This window comes from Eutrigla gurnardus (genome assembly GCF_963514095.1).
Source record: "Eutrigla gurnardus genome assembly, chromosome: 7".
Classification (NCBI taxonomy): domain Eukaryota; kingdom Metazoa; phylum Chordata; class Actinopteri; order Perciformes; family Triglidae; genus Eutrigla; species Eutrigla gurnardus.
In genome coordinates, this window is record NC_139921.1 from 29,047,475 (window position 1) to 29,072,284 (window position 24,810).

At 41.3% G+C, this 24,810-nt stretch overlaps 4 protein-coding genes across 6 annotated transcripts; 2 read left to right on the forward strand and 2 right to left on the reverse strand.

The window, feature by feature from the left end:
* Window positions 1-2,693: 2,693 nt before the first annotated feature.
* Window positions 2,694-9,012, reverse strand: LOC311015396 (exocyst complex component 3-like). Its single transcript, XM_084012617.1, has 11 exons — window positions 8,905-9,012; window positions 6,385-6,835; window positions 5,673-5,790; window positions 5,463-5,537; window positions 5,272-5,372; window positions 5,065-5,160; window positions 4,824-4,962; window positions 4,629-4,736; window positions 3,873-4,025; window positions 3,631-3,752; window positions 2,694-3,306 (listed from the first exon to the last, which is right to left on the reverse strand). Exons 1-11 carry the CDS (start codon window positions 8,999-9,001, stop codon window positions 3,081-3,083), a joined length of 1,686 nt encoding a protein of 561 aa, XP_083868743.1. The 5' UTR covers window positions 9,002-9,012; the 3' UTR covers window positions 2,694-3,080.
* A 1,202-nt stretch (window positions 9,013-10,214) lies between these two features.
* Window positions 10,215-12,618, forward strand: fam216a (family with sequence similarity 216 member A). Of its 3 annotated transcripts, none has more exons than XM_084013859.1 (6): window positions 10,217-10,309; window positions 10,408-10,436; window positions 10,907-10,989; window positions 11,468-11,594; window positions 11,972-12,131; window positions 12,332-12,617. In XM_084013859.1, exons 1-6 carry the CDS (start codon window positions 10,239-10,241, stop codon window positions 12,423-12,425), a joined length of 564 nt encoding a protein of 187 aa, XP_083869985.1. In that variant the 5' UTR covers window positions 10,217-10,238; the 3' UTR covers window positions 12,426-12,617. The 3 variants fall into 3 exon arrangements, with proteins under 3 accessions (XP_083869987.1, XP_083869985.1, XP_083869986.1); XM_084013860.1 differs by having other exon boundaries at window positions 12,282-12,395; XM_084013861.1 differs by lacking the exon at window positions 10,907-10,989 and having other exon boundaries at window positions 10,215-10,309; window positions 12,332-12,618.
* A 565-nt stretch (window positions 12,619-13,183) lies between these two features.
* vps29 (VPS29 retromer complex component) lies at window positions 13,184-17,138 on the reverse strand. Its single transcript, XM_084013939.1, has 4 exons — window positions 17,064-17,138; window positions 14,808-14,999; window positions 13,896-14,131; window positions 13,184-13,718 (listed from the first exon to the last, which is right to left on the reverse strand). The coding sequence occupies exons 1-4, from the start codon at window positions 17,064-17,066 to the stop codon at window positions 13,601-13,603; spliced, it is 549 nt and encodes a 182-aa protein (XP_083870065.1). The 5' UTR covers window positions 17,067-17,138; the 3' UTR covers window positions 13,184-13,600.
* Window positions 17,139-17,517: 379 nt separating this feature from the next.
* Window positions 17,518-24,810, forward strand: eif5 (eukaryotic translation initiation factor 5). Its single transcript, XM_084013931.1, has 12 exons — window positions 17,518-17,587; window positions 18,222-18,445; window positions 19,691-19,970; window positions 20,092-20,173; window positions 20,753-20,925; window positions 21,022-21,133; window positions 21,241-21,362; window positions 22,372-22,533; window positions 22,824-22,985; window positions 23,082-23,246; window positions 23,794-23,934; window positions 24,383-24,810. The coding sequence occupies exons 3-12, from the start codon at window positions 19,899-19,901 to the stop codon at window positions 24,479-24,481; spliced, it is 1,290 nt and encodes a 429-aa protein (XP_083870057.1). The 5' UTR covers window positions 17,518-17,587; window positions 18,222-18,445; window positions 19,691-19,898; the 3' UTR covers window positions 24,482-24,810.

Here is a 24,810-nt window from a genome sequence, read left to right on the forward strand (position 1 = left end):
GTGGAGAGGAGGAGAACACAATCAGTCAGTGCTGCAGCTGATACCACCACCACTACTTATTCTTCTTCTACACATATTTGTTGTTGTTTTAACTTAGATTTTGTATAGTTATACACGTATGACGTACATGACTTACTTGACCTGGAATGAGGTAATAGCAAGTGAGTGGGAGGCATTGTTTACCTGCGCCTGAAGTTATTCTGTTAGATATCAAACGAGCGAGCCATTCTGCTGAGTCATGAGGTGTTTGTAATCGGAAAAACCTTCACTTCACTTCACTGTGTGTGCACGTTCTCTCACTGGAAGATTATTGGAAAACGAAATACAGCAAATGTTCAAATGTGAAACTGGAACATTTCCAGTTTCATAATGTATTAAACATGAATCCTTATCCATGACTTCATCAGACCAGAATCCTATTCATTAGATAGATAGATAGATAGATAGATAGATAGATAGATAGATAGATAGATAGATAGATAGATAGATAGATAGATAGATAGATAGATAGATAGATAGATAGATAGATAGATAGATAGATAGATAGATAGCTCCCTCTAGTGGGCTTGTGTGTGTATGGACTCGGGCAGTCGTCACGCGTCAGTCCTGTTATGCGCTAACTCGTTCAATACAGATGACTATGAGACACAGCCCGACTCCGTGTATTCTTCTATGCACCTTCACTTGCAACATGTGTGTGTGTGTGTGTGTGTGTGTGTGTGTGTGTGTGTGTGTGTGTGTGTGTGTGTGTGTGTGTGTGTGTGTGTGTGTGTGTGTGTGTGTGTGTGTACTTTCTCTCACTGGTAGATTATTGGAAAACGAAAGACATCCGGAGCAAATTCAAATGTGAAACTGGGACATTTCCAGTTTCACAATATCAAGTCCTTCTCCATGACTCAGTAAATGTTAACGTCAGCTAAAATGTAACAAGATGAAGAGTCTACAGTCATGCTAGCTTCTCTGTGAGGCTGTGCTTAGGAACAGTTGAGCTAAATGCTAGCATTAGCATGCTCACATATCTATAGGCTATATGTAAATATTATACTGCAAAAATCAAAATACTGTAGTAGATAGATATAGCAAATTGTGATGTTAAAATGTAATAAGATGAAGAGTCTACAGCGATGCTAGCTTCCCTGTGAGGCTGTGTTCCTTAGCTAAATGCTAATCTTAGCTCAAATATAATAAGATGAAGAGTCTACAGCGATGCTAGCTTCCCTGTGAGGCTGTGTTCTTTAGCTAAATGCTAATCTTAGCTCAAATATAATAAGATGAAGAGTCTACAGCCATGCTAGCTTCTCTGTGAGGCTGTGTTCTTTAGCTAAATGCTAATCTTAGCTCAAATATAATAAGATGAAGAGTCTACAGCCATGCTAGCTTCTCTGTGAGGCTGTGTTCTTTAGCTAAATGCTAATCTTAGCTCAAATATAATAAGATGAAGAGTCTACAGCCATGCTAGCTTCTCTGTGAGGCTGTGCTTAGGAACAGTTGAGCTAAATGCTAGCATTAGCATGCTCACATATCTATAGGCTATATGTAAATATTATACTGCAAAAATCAAAATACTGTAGTAGATAGATATAGCAAATTGTGATGTTAAAATGTAATAAGATGAAGAGTCTACAGCGATGCTAGCTTCCCTGTGAGGCTGTGTTCCTTAGCTAAATGCTAATCTTAGCTCAAATATAATAAGATGAAGAGTCTACAGCGATGCTAGCTTCCCTGTGAGGCTGTGTTCTTTAGCTAAATGCTAATCTTAGCTCAAATATAATAAGATGAAGAGTCTACAGCCATGCTAGCTTCTCTGTGAGGCTGTGTTCTTTAGCTAAATGCTAATCTTAGCTCAAATATAATAAGATGAAGAGTCTACAGCCATGCTAGCTTCCCTGTGAGGCTGTGTTCTTTAGCTAAATGCTAATCTTAGCTCAAATATAATAAGATGAAGAGTCTACAGCCATGCTAGCTTCTCTGTGAGGCTGTGCTTAGGAACAGTGGGTCTTTGAGCTTAATGCTAATGTTAGCATGCTCACAATGGTAACGTTGATAGAAGGTGTCATATGCTGTTCAGATTGTATACATTGTATTGGCTATATAAATACATGATACAATTACTGTTATTTTATTGTGTTAGCACCCTAATAATAACATACAGCTGTGGCCGGTGGGATTGTCATTTGATCATAAGTATTAATTTTAGGCGATTAGTATTAGTTTGAAAGACAAAGTAAAAGTAAAAAGTTAAGATAACACCAAAGTAATTACTCTTCATCAAACTGCTGACTCATCATAACCATAATTAAACTTGAATTTGAATTTCAGGAAACCAAATCCAAATTTGAATGATTGCAAGCTACAAACATGAATTTGAAACACAGAATAAACCAGATAAGTAAATACAAGGTCCCAATTTGAATAAGGCCATGGGGACATGAGTTTTGATCGGTTTAAGGAAGGTTTGACGGGAATACTGTATCCAAAGAGAAAAGTGATAAAAAGATTATAAGAGATAAGAGGTCCCAATAACCAGATTAAGAACCACTGGTCTGGGATCTGTTTTTTTGTTCAGTGGTGTCTGTGTTGATGGCAACATTTTCCCCACCAAGTCCCATTTTTGGTACGTTGATGTTAGTCTGCATGGTATGAAGAACAACACAACCAACATTAGATTTAGAAAAACACATTTTTATTGAATCATTTTATTCATCACTTTTGTTTGACAGAAGAATGAAAATGGTTTTGTTGTTTTTAAAACCAGATCTATAAGCTGATACAGTGAAGCAAAACAAATGACTTTGTACGGCGAATAAAAAGGAAATTAAAACCCGTAAACCAACACAGTGAAGTAACTAATCAGAAGACTGTTTGCCGTTTACAGTAAAGTTTGATATCGTGGGATTGATTGCAGTGAAAAATGGGAAGTTTAGTTAAATATCGACACATACAAATAAATAAATAATTTAAGAAATTGTATAAAAATACGAACCTAATAACGGAGCGACAGTGCATCTTTATCAGTTATAAGATAGCATATTAGTGTTCTTCTTGCATTGAAATACAGCATTTGTTGACTTTCCTGTTTTTCACACTGACACAGGAAACCTTCTGTAAGACGTCAGCTTCGCTTCATCTTCGTCTCTATCTTTAGATTCGAGAAATGACCCCAGACACAGACAACAGTGCCAAGATCCGGATCTGGGTCTGCGTTGATAGCCGGGGAGGTCCTCCAGGACACTCAGCACCTCCGTAACCTCCCTTCCGGAGAGACCCTTCCATCGCAGCAGTGCAGGCAGGAGCTCCAGGTCCTCGCTGAAGACAGAATATCAGGAAGTTACTGAGGTGCAGTTCCCTTACTGGCCACTAGATGGTGTGTTTGCACATTATCACATGCTTGTTGGCATTATCAGAGGGGATTCCAACAATACAATAATGGATTTTAATTCTGGTTCCATCGTATAGACAAATTGCTACAGTACAATCCCACTGCTTTTAATTATTTACGGATTTAAAAGAACAGATTTGAAGTCTTTGGGTTTCCGATTATCGGTCGGTTCTTCTAAACATACTCAGCCAAAGCAACATTACTGGAAATATTGTTCACGGATGTGTGTCATGAACATCTGAATGATTTACCTCCAACCGTAACATTCCTGCTGCATGCTTCCGACGGTCATCTTCATTGTATCGGTGGATTCGCACTCCAGCAGCTCTACGACTTTCAGCAGCATGAGGTTCCACTGCCCGACGCCGGGAGCCTGACACAACACACAACACACAACACAAAACACACGGGTTGGGGGTTTAGATTCAAAGCAGGCCGCTAACGAATCAACTGCATCAACGAGAAGAGAGAACAAGCAGACCGCCGATCTCACCAGGTCTGAGATGGTTGCATGAAGCAGCTCGGCATCTCCGGTGACCATTTCCTCGATGGATGTCCAGTGGCTCCTCAGTTTGCTCTGCTTCCTTTGGATCAGACGTTTGAAGTAAATGTGAGCTATGAGCTTGTAGGCCTCATCCATCACCCTCTGATGGATACAAAGACAACAAAACACCGACAATGTTTAGTTTTAATCAAGAAGAAGGACAAGAGCAAAGCCACGCAAACGTGTTGAGACACTGGAAAAATGCTGCATTTTTTTTTATTTACTCAGAAACCATATACATTAACTTTTCTGCATGTTCTGAAGGAAGTGTGGGAAGATAATTGGTTAAATACTGTGAATTTTAGGTATACAAATGGAAATTTTATGAAAATATGCATTTACACTGCAAATTCTGCATCTTAAAGTTAAACAAATCTTTACAAAAAAAGAACGAAAGATATTACAAGGAATTGTTTGTCATCATTAGCAATTGGTCTTGTTTGGTAGAAGACCAATGGCAAATAATAATTGAAAAAATCTTCTTAATTAAAAACCAGCACATATTAAGTGTAAGAGAAGCAAAAATTATAGGAACATTTTTAAAAAATGGTCATCATACCAAACTAATTTCCATATAAATTGGAGAAATACATTTTTTGACTTTCACTGTCACTATCACTGTTTCATGCTGCAAATCTTTTACCAATAAAGATTTAAATGGGAAAAAAGGGTTCAAGATGGTTAAAATTCAGATTTTTAACGTACCGTTTGTATATCCTGATAGCATGACAGCTCGGAGAAATGATGCTTCACTTCATCGATCAAGAGGAAGAATTCCTTGTTGTCCGATTTAAAGTATTCCTTCAGGTGTTTCTGTGATTTAAGAAAACAGTAATATTAGTTTCCACTATTTGAAATGTAAGAAAGAAAAGAATATCTGCGATCGTGTTGAACAGCTACCTCTGTGACGTCAGCTACGATTTCCATCAGAAGTTTCAGAGTAAAAGCCTCCATGTTTTCAAGTGTTACCTCGGCATCCTTCAGGACTTCCTTGAGATGGTATTTTTTCACGTCTTCAGCTTCATTCTGGACGTACTGCCTGAGAGGAAATATCATAAACATCAAAGTCGCCCACTCAATGTTTTTTTGAATGATAACGAACAATAACGAGTTTGAATCCAACTGAGTTAATAAAACTCACTTGAGGTGTTTGCAGTTGTTCAAGGTCTTGAAGAAATGCGTCGTTTCTTGCGTGTCCACTTTTTTCTGAAGCAGTTGAGTCTGCTTATCGGAGTACCTGCAAACCAAAGAACCAATGCTATCTCAACAACAACGTACGGAGGTCATTTATCTATTATAAGCATATGTTCATGAAGTCTGTGCGTAAATCAAAATAATGTATTCTCACCTCCTCAGAAACCACAGCAACTCTTGGAAACAAACCTCCCGCACGCGCTCAGACAGTCTGGGGCTGATTTTTTGCGCTACGTCGTGCATGGCATCAATGCACTTAAAGAGAAACAGCAATAAAAAACAATATTATTATACAAGAAATTAACAGGCAGACATTTTAAGACATTAAGACATCAAGACAATTACCTGAAGAGTGTCTACATATAGTTCATCATCTTTCTCAATCTGCAGGATTTTCTCCAGAAAGCCTCTGACCTCCTTCTGTGGATCAAAGAGACAGAAATACATCAAAAAGTGTCAACGTCAAAATAAATAGAATTCTGGATTAACGCACGGCCCAATGTCTGAAAAAGAAAACAATGTGGATTTGTTAGCGATTGAGGTTAGCATTCTTACCCGCACATGTTCGAGCAGTTTGACCGCTGCTTTCTCGACCCACTCCGTGTACAGCAGGAGGTCGACTTTCTTTAAGGGATCCATTTCTTGAAGGTCGGGATGAGCGAGGAAGTCGTGACTGGGAAAAGTAACGCAAACGCCAGCGTCAGAGAATATGAGATACAGTTTCAAGTCAGTTTCTCATATTCTATTATTCAGAAAGTGAGTCCAGTTCGAATTGGATTGTTAAAAAACTTGATTTAAGGACTTTTAATTTGAAAGAGACACAGGAAGGGTAACCCTAACCTAATGCAGTAACGGGGTCTGATACCTTTTTTATCCTGTTTGTATCAGTCAAATCTGCATCTTTGCATTTGGGTTTAATTCCGATTAACTTAAATTCATCATTCTTATTTTAACGTAATTTATGACTTTGATGAAACGAAGCTAACGGAGCTAACTAATTGTGGTGTGACATTAGCATAGGTATTTTGTACCAACCCGATCTTAACAAAGCTAGCCAGCTTCTAGCAAGCAATTTGACATCCATTAATGCTAATTATAAGATAATGTCCTCATATAACCTGCACAATACAACTTTTGAGACCACAAAAGTGTTTGGCGTTATTTTACACCAAGAGCCAATCAGCAAGGGGCATTCGACTGCTTCAATTAAAGGGCCGGTACGCTCTGCAGATAAAAGACACAGTAGGTGAAAAGTGGAGATAGATACCTCAGATATGTATTTAGGACCCAATCTATCAGCATGAAGGAACTCTTGGAGGAGTTGATGTTCCTCAGTAGACCATCGAGGTGATCAAACATCTGACGGTGGTACAATTCGATCAACCCCATTGGTTGCAGCAGGGGACTGAGCCTCACGAGCTCCTTGCACACTGTTTCCTGCACGTTGATCAGGTGGCGATGGAGCTCCTGGTCCATGTCGACCGGCGGCTCGGGGAAGATCTGAGTCACATGTCTTTGCATGAGGCGAGCATCTCGCTGCTTCGGTGAGCAACTAGATCCGTCCTCGGCAGTGTCGGCATCGGGGGCCACGCCCAGAAGTTCAGCCAGTTCCTGGTGAGAGAATGGTCCGATGCTCCGCAGGCGTCGTTCCTCATCGGTGTTCACCGTGTTCTGAGCAGAAAGGTCGTCGTCACACCTGGTACTGGCCAGGTCGTACCCTACGAAACAAGTCAATGTCACCTCTTTAGGTTAAATCACCGTAAAGCTCACCTTAAAATGAAAAGTAATATTATGCACATGTGTCACAATTCTGCTGACGCTCGCTGCTTTATGAGTGTTTAAAGGAGTCATCACCTGGAAATCGCAATTTCTCTTGTTAAAACATGCATATCTGTGTTTGACCTCAGTTGAAACTTGCCTGAAAGGCTGGAATTTGAAAGTGGCGCCGTTTTTTCGCTTCTGCTCTTTTTCCGAACAGGAATAGCACACAAGGGTGTGCATTCCTAAAGCACGAGATTTTGATTCTGCGCCTTCGGTGACGTCACCGTGGCGGCTACTTGCATAAGCCCACCCCTCTTTCACCACCCAACCCCGCCCCGTCCGCTACCTGAAATCGCCGAAGCGCCGCCATTATGTTTTGGAGTCTGCATGCAGGCAAGCCCCCCCCGGCTCTGTCCTTCCTGCGGCGAATCAACGCGCGCCTCATTACATATTATACAATGCACATCCGGACCAGTCAAAACCTCGCGCGTAATCTCGCGTGATAAAATCGCGGTAGGAAAAAGGGTCAGAACAAGCTCAATGTTTGATTAAATTTTTTTTTTTTTTTTCTAATAAGTTTTACGAATTGATCCAAAGCGATCCAAGGGGGGCTGGATACGTATAAAACCAGGTGATGACTCCTTTAACGCACTGGGGGAGTTTGCGTTTGACTTCCACGCCACTAGAGGGCAGTATTGCACTTTTGACTTCATTACAATTCATTTTAACCGCTTTAGTTCATTTACAAGATTGTTAAAAACACATGAAGAGCTGATTTTTTGCACATTTTAACTGCACAAAAGCGTAGCCAAGCAACCTTTTCAAAATTATATGCAAAGGATTTTTACATTTTGGCCGTTTTGTTGACACAAAAACATTTTTTTTTGTTTTTGGAATAAGCAAATCAAAACAGCATCAAAACAATGGCGCAATATATTTCCCTTTTGTCAAATGTTTTTGTCATAATTTTAAAAAAGAATTGCAGTTTTGTGTTGTTTAGCTGTAGTTCATCGATCGAGTTGTTGGCTGCTCCACTTTTTTTTGGCTCTCAGTCTGATGAGGAAGAGATTCAATAAAATAGAGAACAATTACAAGTCTGCATGAACGAGTGACGCAACGCACACCTGCAGTGTGTAGCTCCGAGCTCGACACGCCTCAACGCTGATGGGAATCCCCCGACATGCTAAGCTTGATTTCAACTGCAGTATCTACTGCTCCAATTCAGGACTTTTTTGTTTACAGATTTTATATAATATAAATGTTTTGTCTTTTTTTTTTTAAATCGTGCTTTAATAGACTTATTTTTACATATTAGAATTAGAATTAGTTTATTGGAAAGGGGACAGTGCAATTTCATAAAACACATGGTTACACATGGTTAAAAAAGCCAGAGTTAGCCAGAAGGCTAGTTTTCATCTGTAGTCCCCTGGCCATGATGTAAAAAAGGCAATATTTCACACACACACACACACACACACACACACACACACACACACACACACACACACACACGCACACACGCACACACACACACACACACACACACACACACACACACACACACACACACGCACACACACACACACACACACACACACACACACACACTCACACGTATAAGCAACAGTATTTACAATATATTCAACTTGGCCTCATTTCAAATAACAAGACACATGATCTTAGATATGGAAGATAATAGTTAAAGTCTAAATAAAAAGAAGCCGATACTTAAGTACTTATTATCAGGTATCTTGTACTTTACATGAATGTTTATTTTTACTTTTCCTCCCTACATTTTAAAACAAATATCTGTACTTTCTACTCCGTTACTTTAGTTGTAATGCATTAAGGTGAATTATCGATTATTATTTTATGACCTTGCAACAAAAAAACAGCCAGTAGAAATTTCCTCAGTACTTTTTGAACACAAGTGTGTGTACTTCTACTTGAGTACAACACCTCTGTACTTTTCACACCTCTGACTATGCAATCAAAGCAAAAGCGATGAATCATAAATGAGTCTCACCGCCTTGTGTGTCATTGTTGTTCTCCTCCAGTAAAAGTTTTTTCCGATTGCTGAACCAAGGATTCTTCTTTCCTGCTAGTCCTGAATTCTTCTTCATGTTTGAGCTGTTTCACGTTGTGAAGTGATGGCTGTTGCTGCCTGCTGCTGCTTTTATATGCAGCTCCGTGGAGGGAGATGAAAGGGGTTTCCCTTCATCAACACCATACTTTCGTTTTCAGTTTTAACTGAATGGTTCCTGCCCATCAGTGGAGAGGAGGAGAACACAATCAGTCAGTGCTGCAGCTGATACCACCACCACTACTTATTCTTCTTCTACACATATTTGTTGTTGTTTTAACTTAGATTTTGTATAGTTATACACGTATGATGTACATGACTTACTTGACCTGGAATGAGGTAATAGCAAGTGAGTGGGAGGCATTGTTTACCTGCGCCTGAAGTTATTCTGTTAGATATCAAACGAGCGAGCCATTCTGCTGAGTCATGAGGTGTTTGTAATCGGAAAAACCTTCACTTCACTTCACTGTGTGTGCACGTTCTCTCACTGGAAGATTATTGGAAAACGAAATACAGCAAATGTTCAAATGTGAAACTGGAACATTTCCAGTTTCATAATGTATTAAACATGAATCCTTATCCATGACTTCATCAGACCAGAATCCTATTCATTAGATAGATAGATAGATAGATAGATAGATAGATAGATAGATAGATAGATAGATAGATAGATAGATAGATAGATAGATAGATAGATAGATAGATCATCAGACCATCAAATTAGAATAAGTTCATCCTTGAACGTGTGTGGGTATGTCCCCCCCCCCCTTCAGAGAACACAAAGCTTTCTGGGAGAGAGAACGCCACAATTTATCTGGGAAATCCCCCTTCTCTCCGACATGAAACAGAGTGGATGTCTATCATCTGTGACATTATCTGAGAGCTGGATGTTCCCTTAAATCCCAACAAACCGAAATTTGAATTTCCGGAAACCAAATCCACATTTGAGCGAAACACAGAATAAAGCAGATAAGTAAATAAAAATAAAAACCTGATTTGCACGTGTGTCACTGCATGCAAAAAAAGAAAAAACAACCTGCAAATGCAAAGGCAGACTCTATATAAAAGTATTTTTTATGGTTAGTTCAGGACATTTTACTGCAATAGTTTATTTTCTCTGTTTTGGTGTGACAAATAAACAGGAGCTTTATGGGAAAGGACACACCCACTGGCCTTTAAAGTCCAGAGTGAGATCAGACGACCTCTTTACTTTAACTATGCGGACCGACCTCAGCAGATCCTCTTTAACTGGTTGTGTCTTTGTGTGTCCTCCTGACATGAAAAAACAAGTGACGTTTGCAGAAAGCCAGACGGTGCACCGGATCCATCGGGACGAGGCTCTGCCAAAGTAAAGTAGCCGTTTTAATTTCAGTGCATGGGTTAGGGTTAGGACAACATATTCTCTTTTTTATTCTGTGTTTGAGTGTGTTACTGTGTCTGTTGCAGGAGTGCTGCGATGCATGAATCCATTATGGGTAAGTTTAAATCCTAAAAAAACCTCTAATAACGCCTCAGCTTTTTATTCAGCCGGTTAGATCCTCCGTCTTGTGTCTGTTTCCCGGTCGTCCCCTCGGGTCAGATCTCCTCGTTAAACAAACAGAGATGTAATCTCAAGTATCCACTTTGAAACAGGAGAATCAGGTTTTCTGAACGGGGACACGTGAGGAGGATCAGTTCAGGGGAAATCTGAACCTGAGTCACACCTGAGCGGTTTCCTAATTACAAGCTGAGTCTGAAACTCAACCCACATACAAGCCTTCAGCTCACGTGGACTAAAATACACAAAAAACGCTGATAACTTCACCAGCAACGACTCTAAACTTAAACATCTAATTGTATATTTGGGAAAAGCATCAGATACTGTGAGACAATCTGATAGGATTCATTCATTGTTGCACTCAGCAAACACTCTCAAACACCTGTCACCATGTCTGCTGTTTAAAAGATGGCGGTGTGAACGTCGACGGATCCGAACTCCAACATCTGACGAGCACACGAGTCCCCAAAACCACGACCACGTTCCTGAAGGTAAAGCTCTATTTTCTCCAGTGAAAGGACCGTACACCAGTGTTACATCGGCCACCTAGTTTACATAAACCTCTACCATGTTTACCAAAATCGCTATATTTTTTGAAATATTGTGAGATTGTTTGTTTAGTCGTTGTTAAAATCCTCCTTCAAGCTCAAATTCCAGTTCAAAATTCTACATACTGGGAGTGTTGGGAAGTCTCTACATTTAATTGTGGATCGTATCTCATACAAGCTTCCTGGTTACGGTCCAATCAGAGCCAGAGCACGTTTGGCCAATGGGATTCTAATGGATTTGATGAGAGTGATACAGTCATTTTAGATCAAATAAACAACGTGGTGATTTTCACAAGGTGGAGTCACATAAACAACGTTTCAACATGAACGGAGGTTAAAACAGGGAGGCTGAGCTCTAGTTAACACAGCTCTACTGAGGTTAACACTGCAGATACTCTCTCTCTCTCTCTCTCTCTCTCAGCATGCAGCACTCACACCAGCTCAGAAGGAGTATCTGTACGGCGTCGCAGCATCCTACAGCGCTGCGCATGTCCATGACCTCATCACACGCCACTACATGAACGTGCTGCACGGGTGTACACGAGCAGGTGAGGGAGGGGTATTAATGACGTCTTTATTTTAACCCCTGAACTATGAAGTAGCCTGTATTCCCTCTCTTATCTTAGCTAACACACACAGCAGCTCGGTATCTGTGGTTCTGGTTCCTTATCTGTCTCCCAGAATTCACTCAAAAGTCTCCACCCAGAACCTCCTTGTTCTCTCCGTCCGACAACGTAGAACTTAAACCAACAGAGATGCTTGTTTTCATCTTTCTCTGCACTCACTGTTCTTATTTTTATTAACTGATGAAGAATTAATTTATATTTCTTCTTCTGCTTTTATTAGAATCTAGGTTCTGCTGTACCGTTTGTCTGCATTTTGCAAAACAAAACACATTTTTTTTTTTTTTTTTTTTGATGTTTAGGTTTCAGCCGTGAAAGAGACGACCTTGCCGTGACCTCCGTTACCTCGGATGAGGGTCAAACAGAACTTTCTTCCCGGGTGAAACGCATGGAGAAGATGAGCGCCGGTGCAAGGAATCCTGGGAAATCCTTTCTTCCAAAGATCCCAAATAGACAACCCAGGTAGGGGACACACATTCCTACGCAAAAAAACAAGATTTTAAAGGAGATTACACATACGTCACTACTCTAAAACGGCTTATGTTTACACTTTAACATATTTTAATTTTCTGACATTAATAATTCAGATATCGCACCTTTTTTTTCTTAAAGAAACATGGAAATCTTTGTGTAACACTTCTCTGCTTCCACTGACGTCGCAGGCTTCCCAACACATCGGCATCAAAACAGACAAAATCTCCAAAGATGAGGAGAAAAAGTCCAAGGAGTGACTCAGCATTTCCCCCCCCTCAGTAATGACAACACATCAATGCTTCAAATAAATTAAATGTTCTTTTTTCAAATTGTAGAGTCATTTCATTGACAGGTTTATCATATTTTAGTATATTTATCTTATTGTACTAGATATTTCAGCGTTTTGTCTCATCAAACAGATGTTTTATACAATGTTTAGTTGGCTGAATGTCTTTGTTGCTAGGAGACAGGATCAGGCTGCCGGAGGAAGAGGAGCAGGAGGAGGAGGAGGATGAACGACGAACACTTGAAGTCTGGAATCTCAAACCGTTTGTCGTCTCCCAGTGGCAGCGGGAGGAAACTTTCATGGAGGCTTAATTTTCCAGGAAATCACGTGTTCAGTTCTGATGAAATATGAGCGATGACATCACATCACATGTATACCAGCGTTACTTTACCCAAAGCTTTTATCTTCTGGGAGCCAACTTTAAAAAAAATAACAAACCATCGTGACTCAGAATCGGCCTCATCTCTAAACACTGAGAATGAGCTCGTCTCGTCAGACATTTCCTCTGTGGTTACGATGGTAGAAAGGGGGAGGAGGCCGTTACAGAAGCAGATTTAAACTCATGGTTTTGGAAAGAGATGGTGAGGGGGTGTTCACATATTTATTAACGATGAGCTGGGAGAACATTCAGAGACCTCCAGAAACACATTTTAATCTCTAAATTGAACCACGAGGACAGATAATAGTTCATATACACTCCTCTTCTTCATCCACCACATTATCTATCAGAATACATTAAAGACCAAACAACCGATGGAGTGAAACTAGATCTTTATTGTGTGGGGGAGAAAAATGAAATGAAAAAAAGGCCGACTACATGAAGCTAAAGGCCTGTTGGTTACAGGAAATGACGAGGGCGAACAACAAAAAAAAGAAAAAGAATAAGGAAAAAAATGGCACCAGATATTTCTTTTGATAACAAACACATGTGACATTATTGCATTCTCTACGGTTACCAGATGACAGCTTGGACACAAGCAAATGCTGATGACTTATAAACAATATAATACATATTTCTTTTTAGAGTTAAGTTACTGAACAGTTTGTTACAGCATTAGCATTGTGGTGACCGCAGGGGGAGCTGCTGCCCCCCGGTGGGAAGGAATGAAACGACACACTGAGCCACGCTAACTCAACTCTCCCTCCTCCATCATCTTCCTCGCCCCTCCTTTTAAGATTTCTTGTACTCAATTCTCTCCACCTTGACGTCGTCGCCGATCAGCTGATAAACGTACGTCACCACCGTAGACGCCTGGATGTCCATTAATACAAAAGAGGGGATGATGTTGCTGTAAAGGAGAGAAGACAGACGGGTTTAAAGGCTAGAAAATGTTGCTGTCGAACTTGTTAAACGCTACGACTGTATTCAGATCTTTTACTCAAGTAAAACCGTGTAGAAGTATTCTGAAATCTGCTCTTTTATAATCAGTGCAAAATGAAGATTGGAGGGCGAACGGCTCCTCTACCTTTCCAGTGCGCTGTAGGCTCCCGTGGCCGAACCCGGGTTGATGTAGAACTTATTTTCGTTCTCGAACGCCTCAAACTTGTGCGTGTGCCCGGAGATGAGGATGTCGACATCCAGCTGCCTCTGGAGCAGCGCCAGGCTGGCCATGTCGCCCCAGGGGATCACCTGGTGGCCGTGGATGAGGCCGATTTTAAACTGGCCCACCGTCACCACCTTCTGCTCCGGGTAGTTTAGATTCTGAGAAAAAAAATACTTGTTCTTAGTGATCTACCCTGAAAACTGTGATGTATTCAGGTTCAACAGTGAAATCAGCTCTGGTGATTTCAAAGTAAAACTTAATTTATGAGAAGGGAGCAATTACAATTTCCTGACATGCAATTTATTATAGTCTTTATAACTAGCAAGAGATTAATTTAACTTCCCTCTTGCAATTAATCAGCCACATAAATAATGTATTTTTACCGATCTGTATCCTGAGTTTAAAACTAATTTGCAAAATTTGCTAAAATAAAAAATTCTGCTGGACTTTGAAGAACAACGTCATGCCCCCCGACTCACATTGTTAACAACACGTAGGCCAGTCCGCTTAACAAGAAGCTGAAATCTCAAATTTGCATCATACTGATTTATTTCTAGGGCTGCAATTAATGATTATTTTTTATAATCGATTAATCTGCCGATTGTTTTCTACGTAAATCGATTCATAGTTTGGTCTATACGATGTCAGAATATAAGGTTTCTCAAAAGGTTACTGCAAAGATATTGAGCTCAATGATATAAAACCGAGAAACGCAGGAAACTTCCATATTTGAGAAACTGAAAACGGTGAAAGAAACTGGTTCCATCTAGTATTTTGAGGTGTGAGGAACATGGCTGCGTTTTCTTTCGTTGTTTCCAACAAACGAACACTGACCTCGTCGAAGTCCCCTCGGACTATGTGGACGTCCCCGGCGAGCGTCTTCAGGTAGTCATAGCTCTCCTTGGTGCAGAGGTTCCCTGTGCAGAGGATGTGCTGGATCTTCCCCGGGACCAACAGCTTCTTGAACTTGGCTGGCAGGGTGTTGCACCGGTGGGGAATGTGCAGGTCACCTAAAACCAGGACCAACTGATGACATCACACACACACGCAGACAGACAGGTTAGGTCATGCTGTGTGAGATGTAACATCTGAACATTAGAAATAAAAGGAAGTGGGCTGAGGACAGAGCTCTGCAGGATGCCACAGGTCGGGATCCACCGGAAACCACCGCACTCTTCGGTTAGTTATCAAGTTGTATCTTGTTTGAAACCAGCAAAATAATGTCCAGTTTTTTTATGTTATTGAATCCAAACAACACGCTGCTTCAGATTGATTCAGTACGATGGATAAACATGCTGAATTCATAAAGCTCAAACTTGTAAATAAGCGATGAACGTGAGTAACAAGCTGAGGTATTAAGTGTCTGAATTCAAACTGGAATTTTTCTATGATCTAAAAGAAAAAGCCCATGATGGGAAAAAAAATGCAGATTGAATCAGCACAGCTGGATTTCAGACACCCAATAACAGACATGAGAGTGAGCTAATTATGTTTTCACAAAGCACAAGGAGTCAACAAGTCCATACTTAACATGAAACACATAAATAACCACACTCTTTCCCTCTTAAACCAAAACAGTGAACTCTGTTTTGGTACTGGTTGGTTTTCCCTCACCAAATAATTCATAAAACACTTCCAGTGTTGGAGACCTTTCCTGTCTGGAAATAGATGAGTCACACTAGTAAGTAGTAATTTTAAGTTGTTAAACAGCGTCAGCAACATGACCTTAAAGCCCATCTGCGTCACACTGGCTTTCCACGAAACTTAATTCAGGAGCTTGATTTCTTACTTATTTCTCGACTACTTTGGGGGCGTAGAAGTGATTATTGTTCAGGTGAACAGCAGAGAGTGGGCGTAATAAAAGCATCATAGCCTGCCGGGGTAGAAACAGCAGACCTTCACAGCTGTGTAAGCCCAAACCCCATGTTAGTGTGGCGGGCAGAAGAACGAGCAGCAAACTGGGGGAAAGCCCACACGAAGCGAAGGGTGACACTTACCCGGTGACCAGCCTGGTTGATTGGAGACAGGCAATGAGGGGTGGGGGGAGGAGGACAGGGGGTGAGATAGGGAGAAAGGCGGGGGGGTGCGTGGAGAGAACGACATGAGGCGTGATCAAAAGGTGCAAAATATAAAGAAGAAAAAAGAGACAGAGAAAAGAGGGGGAAAACTGAAATTAGAAATTAAAAAGTGAATGGATTAAGTAGACAGATATTAATCATTAAAAAAACAAATATGAAAAGAAAAACGTGGTTGAATCGACTGTTAATGGTAGATGGTTAGTGGCGATGATCAAGTACATGTGGAGTGAGTACAAATCATTAAAATAATATATAATCAGTATGATATAATGTACATGAACTAGAGGTGCTTGTACTTTACCAGAGTATTTGTATTTTCCGTCTACTCCGCTAAATACTTTACTTTTTTTACTCCACAAACCTATCCTCTTGTTATAATAAACCAACTAAACAGGTGTAAACTGCACCTAAAGTTGATGTTTAAATCGGTTTCTTCATCCAAACTATTGTACAACCGTAGGACAAATAGACGGAAAGAATAAATTAATTACAGAATGCGTGACGTATGGTTGTAATTATGTAAAAACAGGCATACGTCAGAAATTAATTACAGTTCGAGTTAATAACGGAGTTATGAACGTCATTACTGCCGCAAAGGAAAGTCCCCAAATGATAAAGTAGCTGTTAGCCTGTTAGCTCAGCTAGCATACAAGGGGGGAGAGTAAAAAAAGGCCGTCATAACAATCAAACAGGCCACAAGAATGGCTGGTGAACAAACGTGGCAAGCTGGAAGACCACCATGCACATGAAAAGAGTGACTTTAAGGGCGCCTGCAGCTTGTTGTAGTGACATTTTTTGGGGGGTTGACTAAACTGCTCAGCTGTCATGTGATCGTTGATCCATCTCGGAATGAAGCTTCCCTTAAAAAAATGAATTTGAGACTGTGTGTACGCGCTTCAAACCATCGTGTCCGTCCTCCTTGTGTCGACGACTGGTCTGGGAAAACATCGCGCGAGGAAAAAAAGAGCAGCAAATGTGGGAAATTGTGGCCTTTTCGCCATTTCATACTCACCATCTTCTATTTTGCTTGGTTCGGCTAGTCAAGTTGAGGAAGCGCCTACGCACGTACAGCGTCAAGCCGTCAGCCAATCAGAGAAGAGTATGCCAGAATGTGCGTCACGCTAGATACAATACTTCCGCTTTATCCTTTCAGAATAAACTTGGGGAAATTTAATGTAAAGGTCACAGGATAAAAAGATGAATTCGTGAATTATTTTTAATCTGTTCTGAAAAATAGTAACTTATGTAACTAATGTTGTAAAATAAATGCAGTGCACAAAAAGTACAATATTGTTTTCAAAATGTAGAGTAGAAGTATAAAATATCACACAATATCAATACACGAGTAAAACACAAGTAGCTAACAAATTGTATAGTAGATAGATAGTTACATGCCCAGAAGAAACACGTACGCCTTAAGTACGGACATTTGAAAAGCAATGCTACAACCGGATGTAGCCAACTGCCGCGTCTGTTAGCTTGACGTCCGTCAGTAAAAGCGACGCGAGTAGTAGTGTTTCGCAGAACATTCGAGAGGTAAGGTGCGATTTTTTTTTTTGCCCCGTCACATTTCTCTTCTGAGTTATCGTGACGTGGATTTCACCTGACGATTGTGATTCCGCGGAGGACATTTTAGCTATCTTAACACCGACGTTAACTGTAAGAAAAAAAAGAGTCGACCGTGTATTATCTTCACCCGAACGCCCAGCGCCAGTTAGCCGTTGGACGTCAGTTGGCTTCGCTTTAGCATGGGGGGCTCTGGCTATTTCCTGGAGTTGACGTGAGCGCCTGTTTTGTATAATAACGGACTGACGGTGACGCTGCGTTTAAACGTAGAAATCTATAATTATGATCTCGAGTGTGATTATGTATATATTTTTAACGTAATATTTGTGTTAATTTAATGTGTGTGATGTGTAATGTAAAACTTTTAGCCAGCTAGCTAAAGCTCGAGCAAAACGTCGCGTTCCTACTCGACGTTACAGAGCCATTATTGAGAATGTGTTTAGTTCCTGGAATAGCTGCGCTGTTCGTGACGACTGAGCTACCCACCCCGCAACACCTGATGATGCTAACGTTAGCGTTTTTTATTCCGCAGTGAGTGTATGTATGTGTGTGTGGATAACAATACGCCTCTTCTCCCCCTCCCTCCCTCCCTCCCCCAAAAAAGGTCCCCTAAAAGCCCCGAGGACATTCCGGATAAAACCCCATTCTGAGCCTGGCGCCTGCACTGTTTGGACGCTCTCGGGTGTTAAACTGTGCATCTTCGAGGGAAACCATTAACGAAAAACCCGCTGCTGCAGTCGACACAACACCAGCGCCAGCCATCGACCACCGTTCACTGCGGCTCTTGGACGATCAGCGTTGTGTTTATGTCTTTGTTTTGCGAAAACGGTGAGTTGCTGGAATTATTTGTGCCCCGTTTGAAATGTCTGGCGTGTTGTGTGACATGTGGTTTATACGCGTATGTATATGTCGTAGCGTTATTAATGTGTTATGACGTTTTTCTGTGCCACTGTATCAAAATGGCGTCTCCCAGTCCCCTCACTCGTGTGCAGTGGCTGTATGACGCACTATGCACCAAGCAAGACAGCTAAGCTAAGCTAACCTAGCCTCCTTCTGAAATAGCCTCGACCTCTGCCCTCGTAACCTCTGCTCCCGGACCCCGGCGTGTCACTGTCAAAACCCGGTAGTGAGTCATTTAATGTCGGTTCCCCCTGACGCGGCCGAGGGAAGCCGCAGACTAGCAGCTGGTTAGAAACCATCAGCAGGGGGAGAGTTGTTTGGCAAAGCTGCTAGGCCTCCTGTTTTTTGACCTAATAACAAGAGAAGGCCTTATGTGACTAAAGCCAGAGGCCCTCATGTGAGACAAAGGGCTTTCACAAAACAATGTGTATATGTCCACAAAAGCATCCAGTTTACTGCCTGGGTTTTTATTTTTCTTTAGATTAATCTGTATTTGCTAGCTGTTGGATCACATGGAAATGTGCTGGATGTAAATGATCGCGTTGATCTGCAGGTATGAATGGTCAAAACTCGTATAAGATAATATTTGTAATAAACCAGCTGTCTGGAGAGACTCTGGACTCTGTTGCCCGTCCTTCTGCACTGACATGCCTGTGTCGTAACTCGGCCTGCTCTGGCTGAACAGTGGCTGTCACTCAGGGCTCGTCATGCACCACAGGAATCAGGCTTTACTGTGTGGATTGTGAGCTATCAAGAGTGCATACCCACTTTGATTGGGGGAAAAAAACATATGATCAGGGTTATAATAGGTTAAAACCACAAATATTTAGTTTGCCATCTTGCAAATGTGCCTTTTTCTTAAATACAGTGTTGTATGCAACACCATTGCATATGGTACTTACATTTAATAGGAGTAAAATTACAGAAAACAATCACTAAACATTTATTATACAAATAATAATGAATTCAGCACCTTTTTTTTTTAAACAAATTTACAACGTTGAACTGGCAAAGAATCATTTAACATTTATCTAACTCTGACGAAACAATACAGTTTAGTTCTAATATTCTCTTTTCAGTCTAGTTGGTTTGAACACTCGAGCGAAGTCACTGTTATCATTTATTAATTTTTAATTAAACAGACATTGATGTTTGTTGCTCTCCTCTTTTCAGAGCTGTTGCGCAGCCGTTGGAACCTGTGTGGTGGAAATCTCGCCTTCAAGCAAGGAGCTTGCGGCCACAGCGGCACAGCGTTTTTCATGTCAGAGACAGAGCGCGCTTGCAGTCGTTTATGTCATCCCCTCTTTTCCAGACAGAAGATCCCGAAAAATCCCCAACCAAGATCCTTTTATCTTACTGATAGTGCTAACATCCAGCCAAAATGTCTGTCAACGTCAACCGCAGCGTGTCAGACCAGTTCTATCGCTACAAGATGCCCCGTCTGATTGCCAAGGTAACTGATACATTTATTTATTTATTATTAAGGTTGCATTTGTTTGAATTGTAAATATTTGACGTTGGGATTAGTGGAGAGAACACCAGAAGGAACATTTGTGTCTTATTGTCTCATCCAGGTTGAAGGCAAAGGGAATGGAATCAAGACGGTCATTGTCAACATGGTTGATGTTGCAAAGGCACTGAACAGGCCTCCAACATGTACGTAACACGCGACGGTCTCCTCCTGTTTTTTCCCCTCTATCTGGCTCGTTTTAACCCCAAGGAAAAGTCCATTTGTACCTTAAGATCAACCAAATGCCAGATCATCTAGTTTAGCCCTTAAACTGCTAACATCCACAATGTTCAGGGATTACAAGCTACAGAACGAAGTTTCTCTTACTGGTCTGTCCACAAAATATAGTTTGTCTCTTGTCTGAGGCAGGATGTTCGTGTTACGAAATGTGAAATTTAGCTGCGTGTTATCTTGAGTTTGATGAAATGGTATTGACTCAGCTAGCTCTACTCTACTTTCAAAGTGTTTAAGGAATGGGGAACAGGATTTGGGGAGCGGCCAAAAGCCCAAAATAAATATTAAAATAATGGAATAAAATCAACATACAAACATTGCATTTAAACTGCTTTACCATGATATTTTTTTTATTCATTAATGAATAAAATCTTTTTCTGGGGGTATAAAAAATATATATAATTTACATAAATCCAGTGTTAGAACAAGAACAGGCTAACCAGTCATATTTTATTTTTAATGTATTTTTTTTAATTGTCTCCTCTCCGCAGACCCAACCAAGTTTTTTGGTTGTGAACTCGGTGCTCAGACCCAGTTTGATAGCAAAAATGACCGTTACATCGTCAACGGATCCCATGAGGCGAACAAGTTGCAGGACATGCTTGATGGGTTCATCAGAAAATTTGTGCTGTGTCCCGAGTGTGACAACCCTGAAACTGATCTGGTAAATATTCCACCGCATCTGTAACGTACATTCAGTTTTAAGCGCATTTAAAAATATATATTTAAAATAATACAATTTAATTTGTCTTTCTTACAGCATGTCAATCCCAAGAAACAAACCATTGGCAATTCCTGTAAGGCCTGTGGATACCGCGGCATGCTAGACACCAGACACAAACTCTGCACGTTCATCCTCAAAAACCCACCAGGTCAGATTTGCCTCTTCTTTTTTTCCAGCTCGCTTTCGAGTTGAACATAATAGGAACTTAAATTAGTGCAGATTTTGATTGTAACCATTTTGCTTGTCCGATAACAGAGAGCACTGAGGGTGGATCTGTCAAGAAAGAGAAGGAGAAGAAGAACCGCAAGAAGGACAAGGAGAACGGCTCTGGCAGCGGAGAGGCTAGCCAAGAAAACTTTGACGCTCCTCAGGCTGTGGTGGGTTTCTAGTCTAATGAGTCTCTCTACGAGCTCAGAGTCTGACCGCTGTGTGGCCAGTTTCTCAACAGCAAACACACAGTACCGGTCGGACGCTGTGTTGTTTGCTCAGCGCTGGAACTTTAAGAAAATGTTAACTGTCAGTGCTCACCGAGTTCAACGCCCCCATGAGCAGCCGACGCTGTCCTCGTTGCCCAAACAAAGATCAACAAAGTCAAAAAGTTCCCGTTTAGACTTTAGTGTGCGGATTCAGTTTCAATAAAGCTCGAAGTCCAAGGTGGACAACAGATGTTTGCAGTTGTGAGACAATCGGCTGTTTACGGCTCCATCCAGAGGTCAGCTTTCTGAGATCGTTATTTTAAGAAACTTAAAACACATCTAGAGTGGCTTTTTAAAGACTTGAGTACTTGTGAGATTTCACCAACGTTGGCCCTGTACCTTTTTAGGGCTGCACTCTCAAAGTCGACGAGTCGGATCATCCATCGGTCCACTTCAAAGTCGAGAGTCATGTTTTTTTATTTATTTTATTGTGCATGTGTTTTTTTTAGGTGAGATCTGTGGAAACACTGCTTAATCACGTTTTAATAATAAACACATTGCTTGTGTAGATATGACTGGTGATGACAGCGGACACATCTGCTGTTAAAAGTGTACAAATATTTCCACCTCATTAAAAAACACTGGCGGGCTGCGTTTCACGAGGTTAATATGGTTTAAATAAACACTGAAACTCATGCCAGTGGGTTTGTTTATCGTCTACGAGGTGAAAAGGAGTGTCATATTGAGAAAATTATTTTATTCTTTTGATCAATCATATTATTTAAAATAAAATCTAGGCAAAGTTCTCATACGGCTGCTTGTGTTTAAACATCTCAACATCTGAGCTGCTGAAACCGTCCAAAGCCTTTTAACCATTAGGATTAATTTTAGTCCGTGGAGCCAGGTGTCGAAACACGGATCCTTCAGTTTAAAAACTGGCTCATTTTGTCCGCCTCCCTTTTGTCGTCAGGACGGGGACGACGACGATGAGGACTGGGCGGAGGAGACGACTCAGGAGGCGCAGAGGAGGCGAATGGAGGAGATCAGCGACCACGCCAAGAACCTGACGCTCAGCGAGGACCTGGAGAAACCGCTGGAGGAGCGGGTCAACCTGTTCTACAACTTTGTGAAAGTAATTCGACTCTTAATGTATTCACAACAAACGCTTCCTCTCCAAGTCTATGAATGTAGCTGTAGCGATTGAACCGGGTTGTTAATGTCGTTGACACATTTCCTCTGGAGGCCAACGTGTAGTCAAAGAGAAAGTAGTGTTACATTTATGAGCTGAAATGGGAGTAAGTTTAAAAGGTAAATAAGTCGGAATAACTTTATTTATAAGACTAATATGCGTTGTTCACAGAAACACTTTAAATCGTGACTTGTCTCCACCCGTCCTTTAACCTCACTGGTTTCCATTCGCAGCATCAGAAGGAGAGTGGATCCATCGACGGAGCTGATAAGGAGATCCTGGCGGAGGCGGAGCGCCTGGACGTCAAGGCCATGGGCCCCCTCATCCTCAGCGAGCTGCTCTTCAACGAAAACATCCGTGACCAGATTAAGAAGTACAAACGCCACTTCCTGCGAGTAAGTCCAACGCCGTGCGCGTTTACCATCAGATGTGACCTTGTCGGGTGTTTTGGCTCGAGACTTATATTTTCTGGTTGTAAACTTTCCCCTCAGTTCTGCCACAACAACAAGAAGGCCCAGAAGTATCTGATGGGAGGTTTCGAGTGCGTCGTGAAGCTGCATCAGAGTCAGCTGCTGGCTCGAGTCCCCATCATCCTCAAAGACCTTTACGACGCAGACCTGCTGGAGGAGGACGTCATATTCGCCTGGGCAGAGAAGGTGGGTGTGGAAGTCACACGTTGATCTTTTTATGAAGTGTTAAAGGGACACAACGGTCGGTAGGAAACAAATAACTGATGAATTGCTGAAGATGGATATTATTTGGGCCAGAAAATCATTAAAAACGTAGTTTATAGTTGTAGCAGCGATGACCCACATGGGAAAATATCAAATATTGTCTTTCAAGAAAACATCCTAGAATTAATAAAATATTGTTGAAATATTCATCATGTCGGCATTACTCACCTCAACTAGATTTCATCTGATATAATTAAATTGCCCCGTAATAACTTGCTTATTGTCATATGATTATATAATTTAGCTTGGGGCGTTGCCTGTAATTAAGTAGTAAAGCTGTTGATGGAAGGCAGGAGATGAAAACACGTTGCGTCATCATCACCTCTAATAATGTGGATTAAATGAGTCCCACGCGGCGGCAGCAGCAGCAGCAGCAGCAGCGGGGGCGTGTTGGGATTATTTATATTAATGAATTAAATGCCGTTGCCGTTACCAAAGTGATTGACTGTGTGTTTATATCTCCCCCCAGGTTTCTAAGAAGTACGTCTCTAAGGAGCTCGCCAAAGAGATCCACGCCAAGGCTGCTCCGTTTGTGAAATGGCTGAAGGAGGCGGAGGAGGAGAGCGAGGGCAGCGAGGAAGAGGTGGAGGAAGATGACGAGAACGTGGAGGTAACGGTGTTTTTATCACACATTAAATCTAACTTGTACGTACAGCACTTTAAAACAAATAATGTCCGTAGCTGCTCAACTTGTGTCATGTGTTTTCTTGGTAAATATTGTCTATATGCAAATATGAAACCTCTCTCTGAAACCACTCCCTTTCAGAGTTCTGCACCCTTTAGACTAAAACAGAATTATTTTATTATAAAAATGAGCCTCAAAGTTCTCTCATCTCCTCTGACTCATGCATTTTCTAAATGTTCCTTCGATGGAGCGGTTTGACACGTCCTTTCCTGCATGTCACCCCCCCCCCCCTCTCTCTCCTATGTTTCCTATCTGTCCACTGCTAATAAAGGCGTTTATGCCTAAAAAAACATTCTAGATTTTTGTTTAAATTGAAGTAAATGTACCATTTGTTGTGTAGTTGGTGTTAAAGCTGCTGGCTCTCTGTGTTCAGGTGGTGTACTCTCCCTCCGCCCGCGAGCTCAAAGTCGAGACTGTGAAACCGGACAAGCCTGAAAAAGAAGAGGACGACATTGACATTGATGCGATCTGATGATGCTTTTCTTGCTGTGGCTTTGCCTCCCGATGCCCCGAACCATCTAAATGGCCTCTCCCTCCTTTACTTACCCCCCATCCACCTCCCGCCCCGCCCCCCCACAACCCTCCTCTGCTTCGTGGCATGACTTAACATAGCGCTTTACTCGCTGCACATTAACTCTGTGATTTTGAGATGTTTTCATTTGATGAAATGAAGTCGCTTTGGGGGATTTTAATCATGGGTGTTCGGGGATCATTTGACTGCACATTTTTCTTCTCATTTTTTTTTTTTGGTCCCTGTATTTTTCCAGTCAATAAATAAAGAATGAATGTTTTGCTATCCAC

Excerpts from the sequence above, each read along its gene's own strand:
- eif5 (XM_084013931.1), top strand. The coding sequence starts at position 19,899 with ATGTCTGTCAACGTCAACCGCAGCGTGTCAGACCAGTTCTATCGCTAC. Across the intron at positions 19,971-20,091 it reads TGCCCCGTCTGATTGCCAAG|GTTGAAGGCAAAGGGAATGG; the intron begins GTAACTGATACA and ends TGTCTCATCCAG. Across the intron at positions 23,247-23,793 it reads TATTCGCCTGGGCAGAGAAG|GTTTCTAAGAAGTACGTCTC; the intron begins GTGGGTGTGGAA and ends ATCTCCCCCCAG.
- LOC311015396 (XM_084012617.1), bottom strand. The coding sequence starts at position 9,001 with ATGAAGAAGAATTCAGGACTAGCAGGAAAGAAGAATCCTTGGTTCAGC. Across the intron at positions 5,791-6,384 it reads GTCCTAAATACATATCTGAG|TCACGACTTCCTCGCTCATC; the intron begins GTATCTATCTCC and ends TACTTTTCCCAG. Across the intron at positions 5,161-5,271 it reads TTGCTGTGGTTTCTGAGGAG|GTACTCCGATAAGCAGACTC; the intron begins GTGAGAATACAT and ends TTTGGTTTGCAG.
- fam216a (XM_084013859.1), top strand. The coding sequence starts at position 10,239 with ATGAAAAAACAAGTGACGTTTGCAGAAAGCCAGACGGTGCACCGGATC. Across the intron at positions 10,437-10,906 it reads GATGCATGAATCCATTATGG|ATGGCGGTGTGAACGTCGAC; the intron begins GTAAGTTTAAAT and ends GCTGTTTAAAAG. Across the intron at positions 11,595-11,971 it reads GCACGGGTGTACACGAGCAG|GTTTCAGCCGTGAAAGAGAC; the intron begins GTGAGGGAGGGG and ends TTTGATGTTTAG.
- vps29 (XM_084013939.1), bottom strand. Across the intron at positions 14,132-14,807 it reads TCCGAGGGGACTTCGACGAG|AATCTAAACTACCCGGAGCA; the intron begins GTCAGTGTTCGT and ends TTTTTTTCTCAG. Across the intron at positions 13,719-13,895 it reads GCCTACAGCGCACTGGAAAG|CAACATCATCCCCTCTTTTG; the intron begins GTAGAGGAGCCG and ends TCTCCTTTACAG.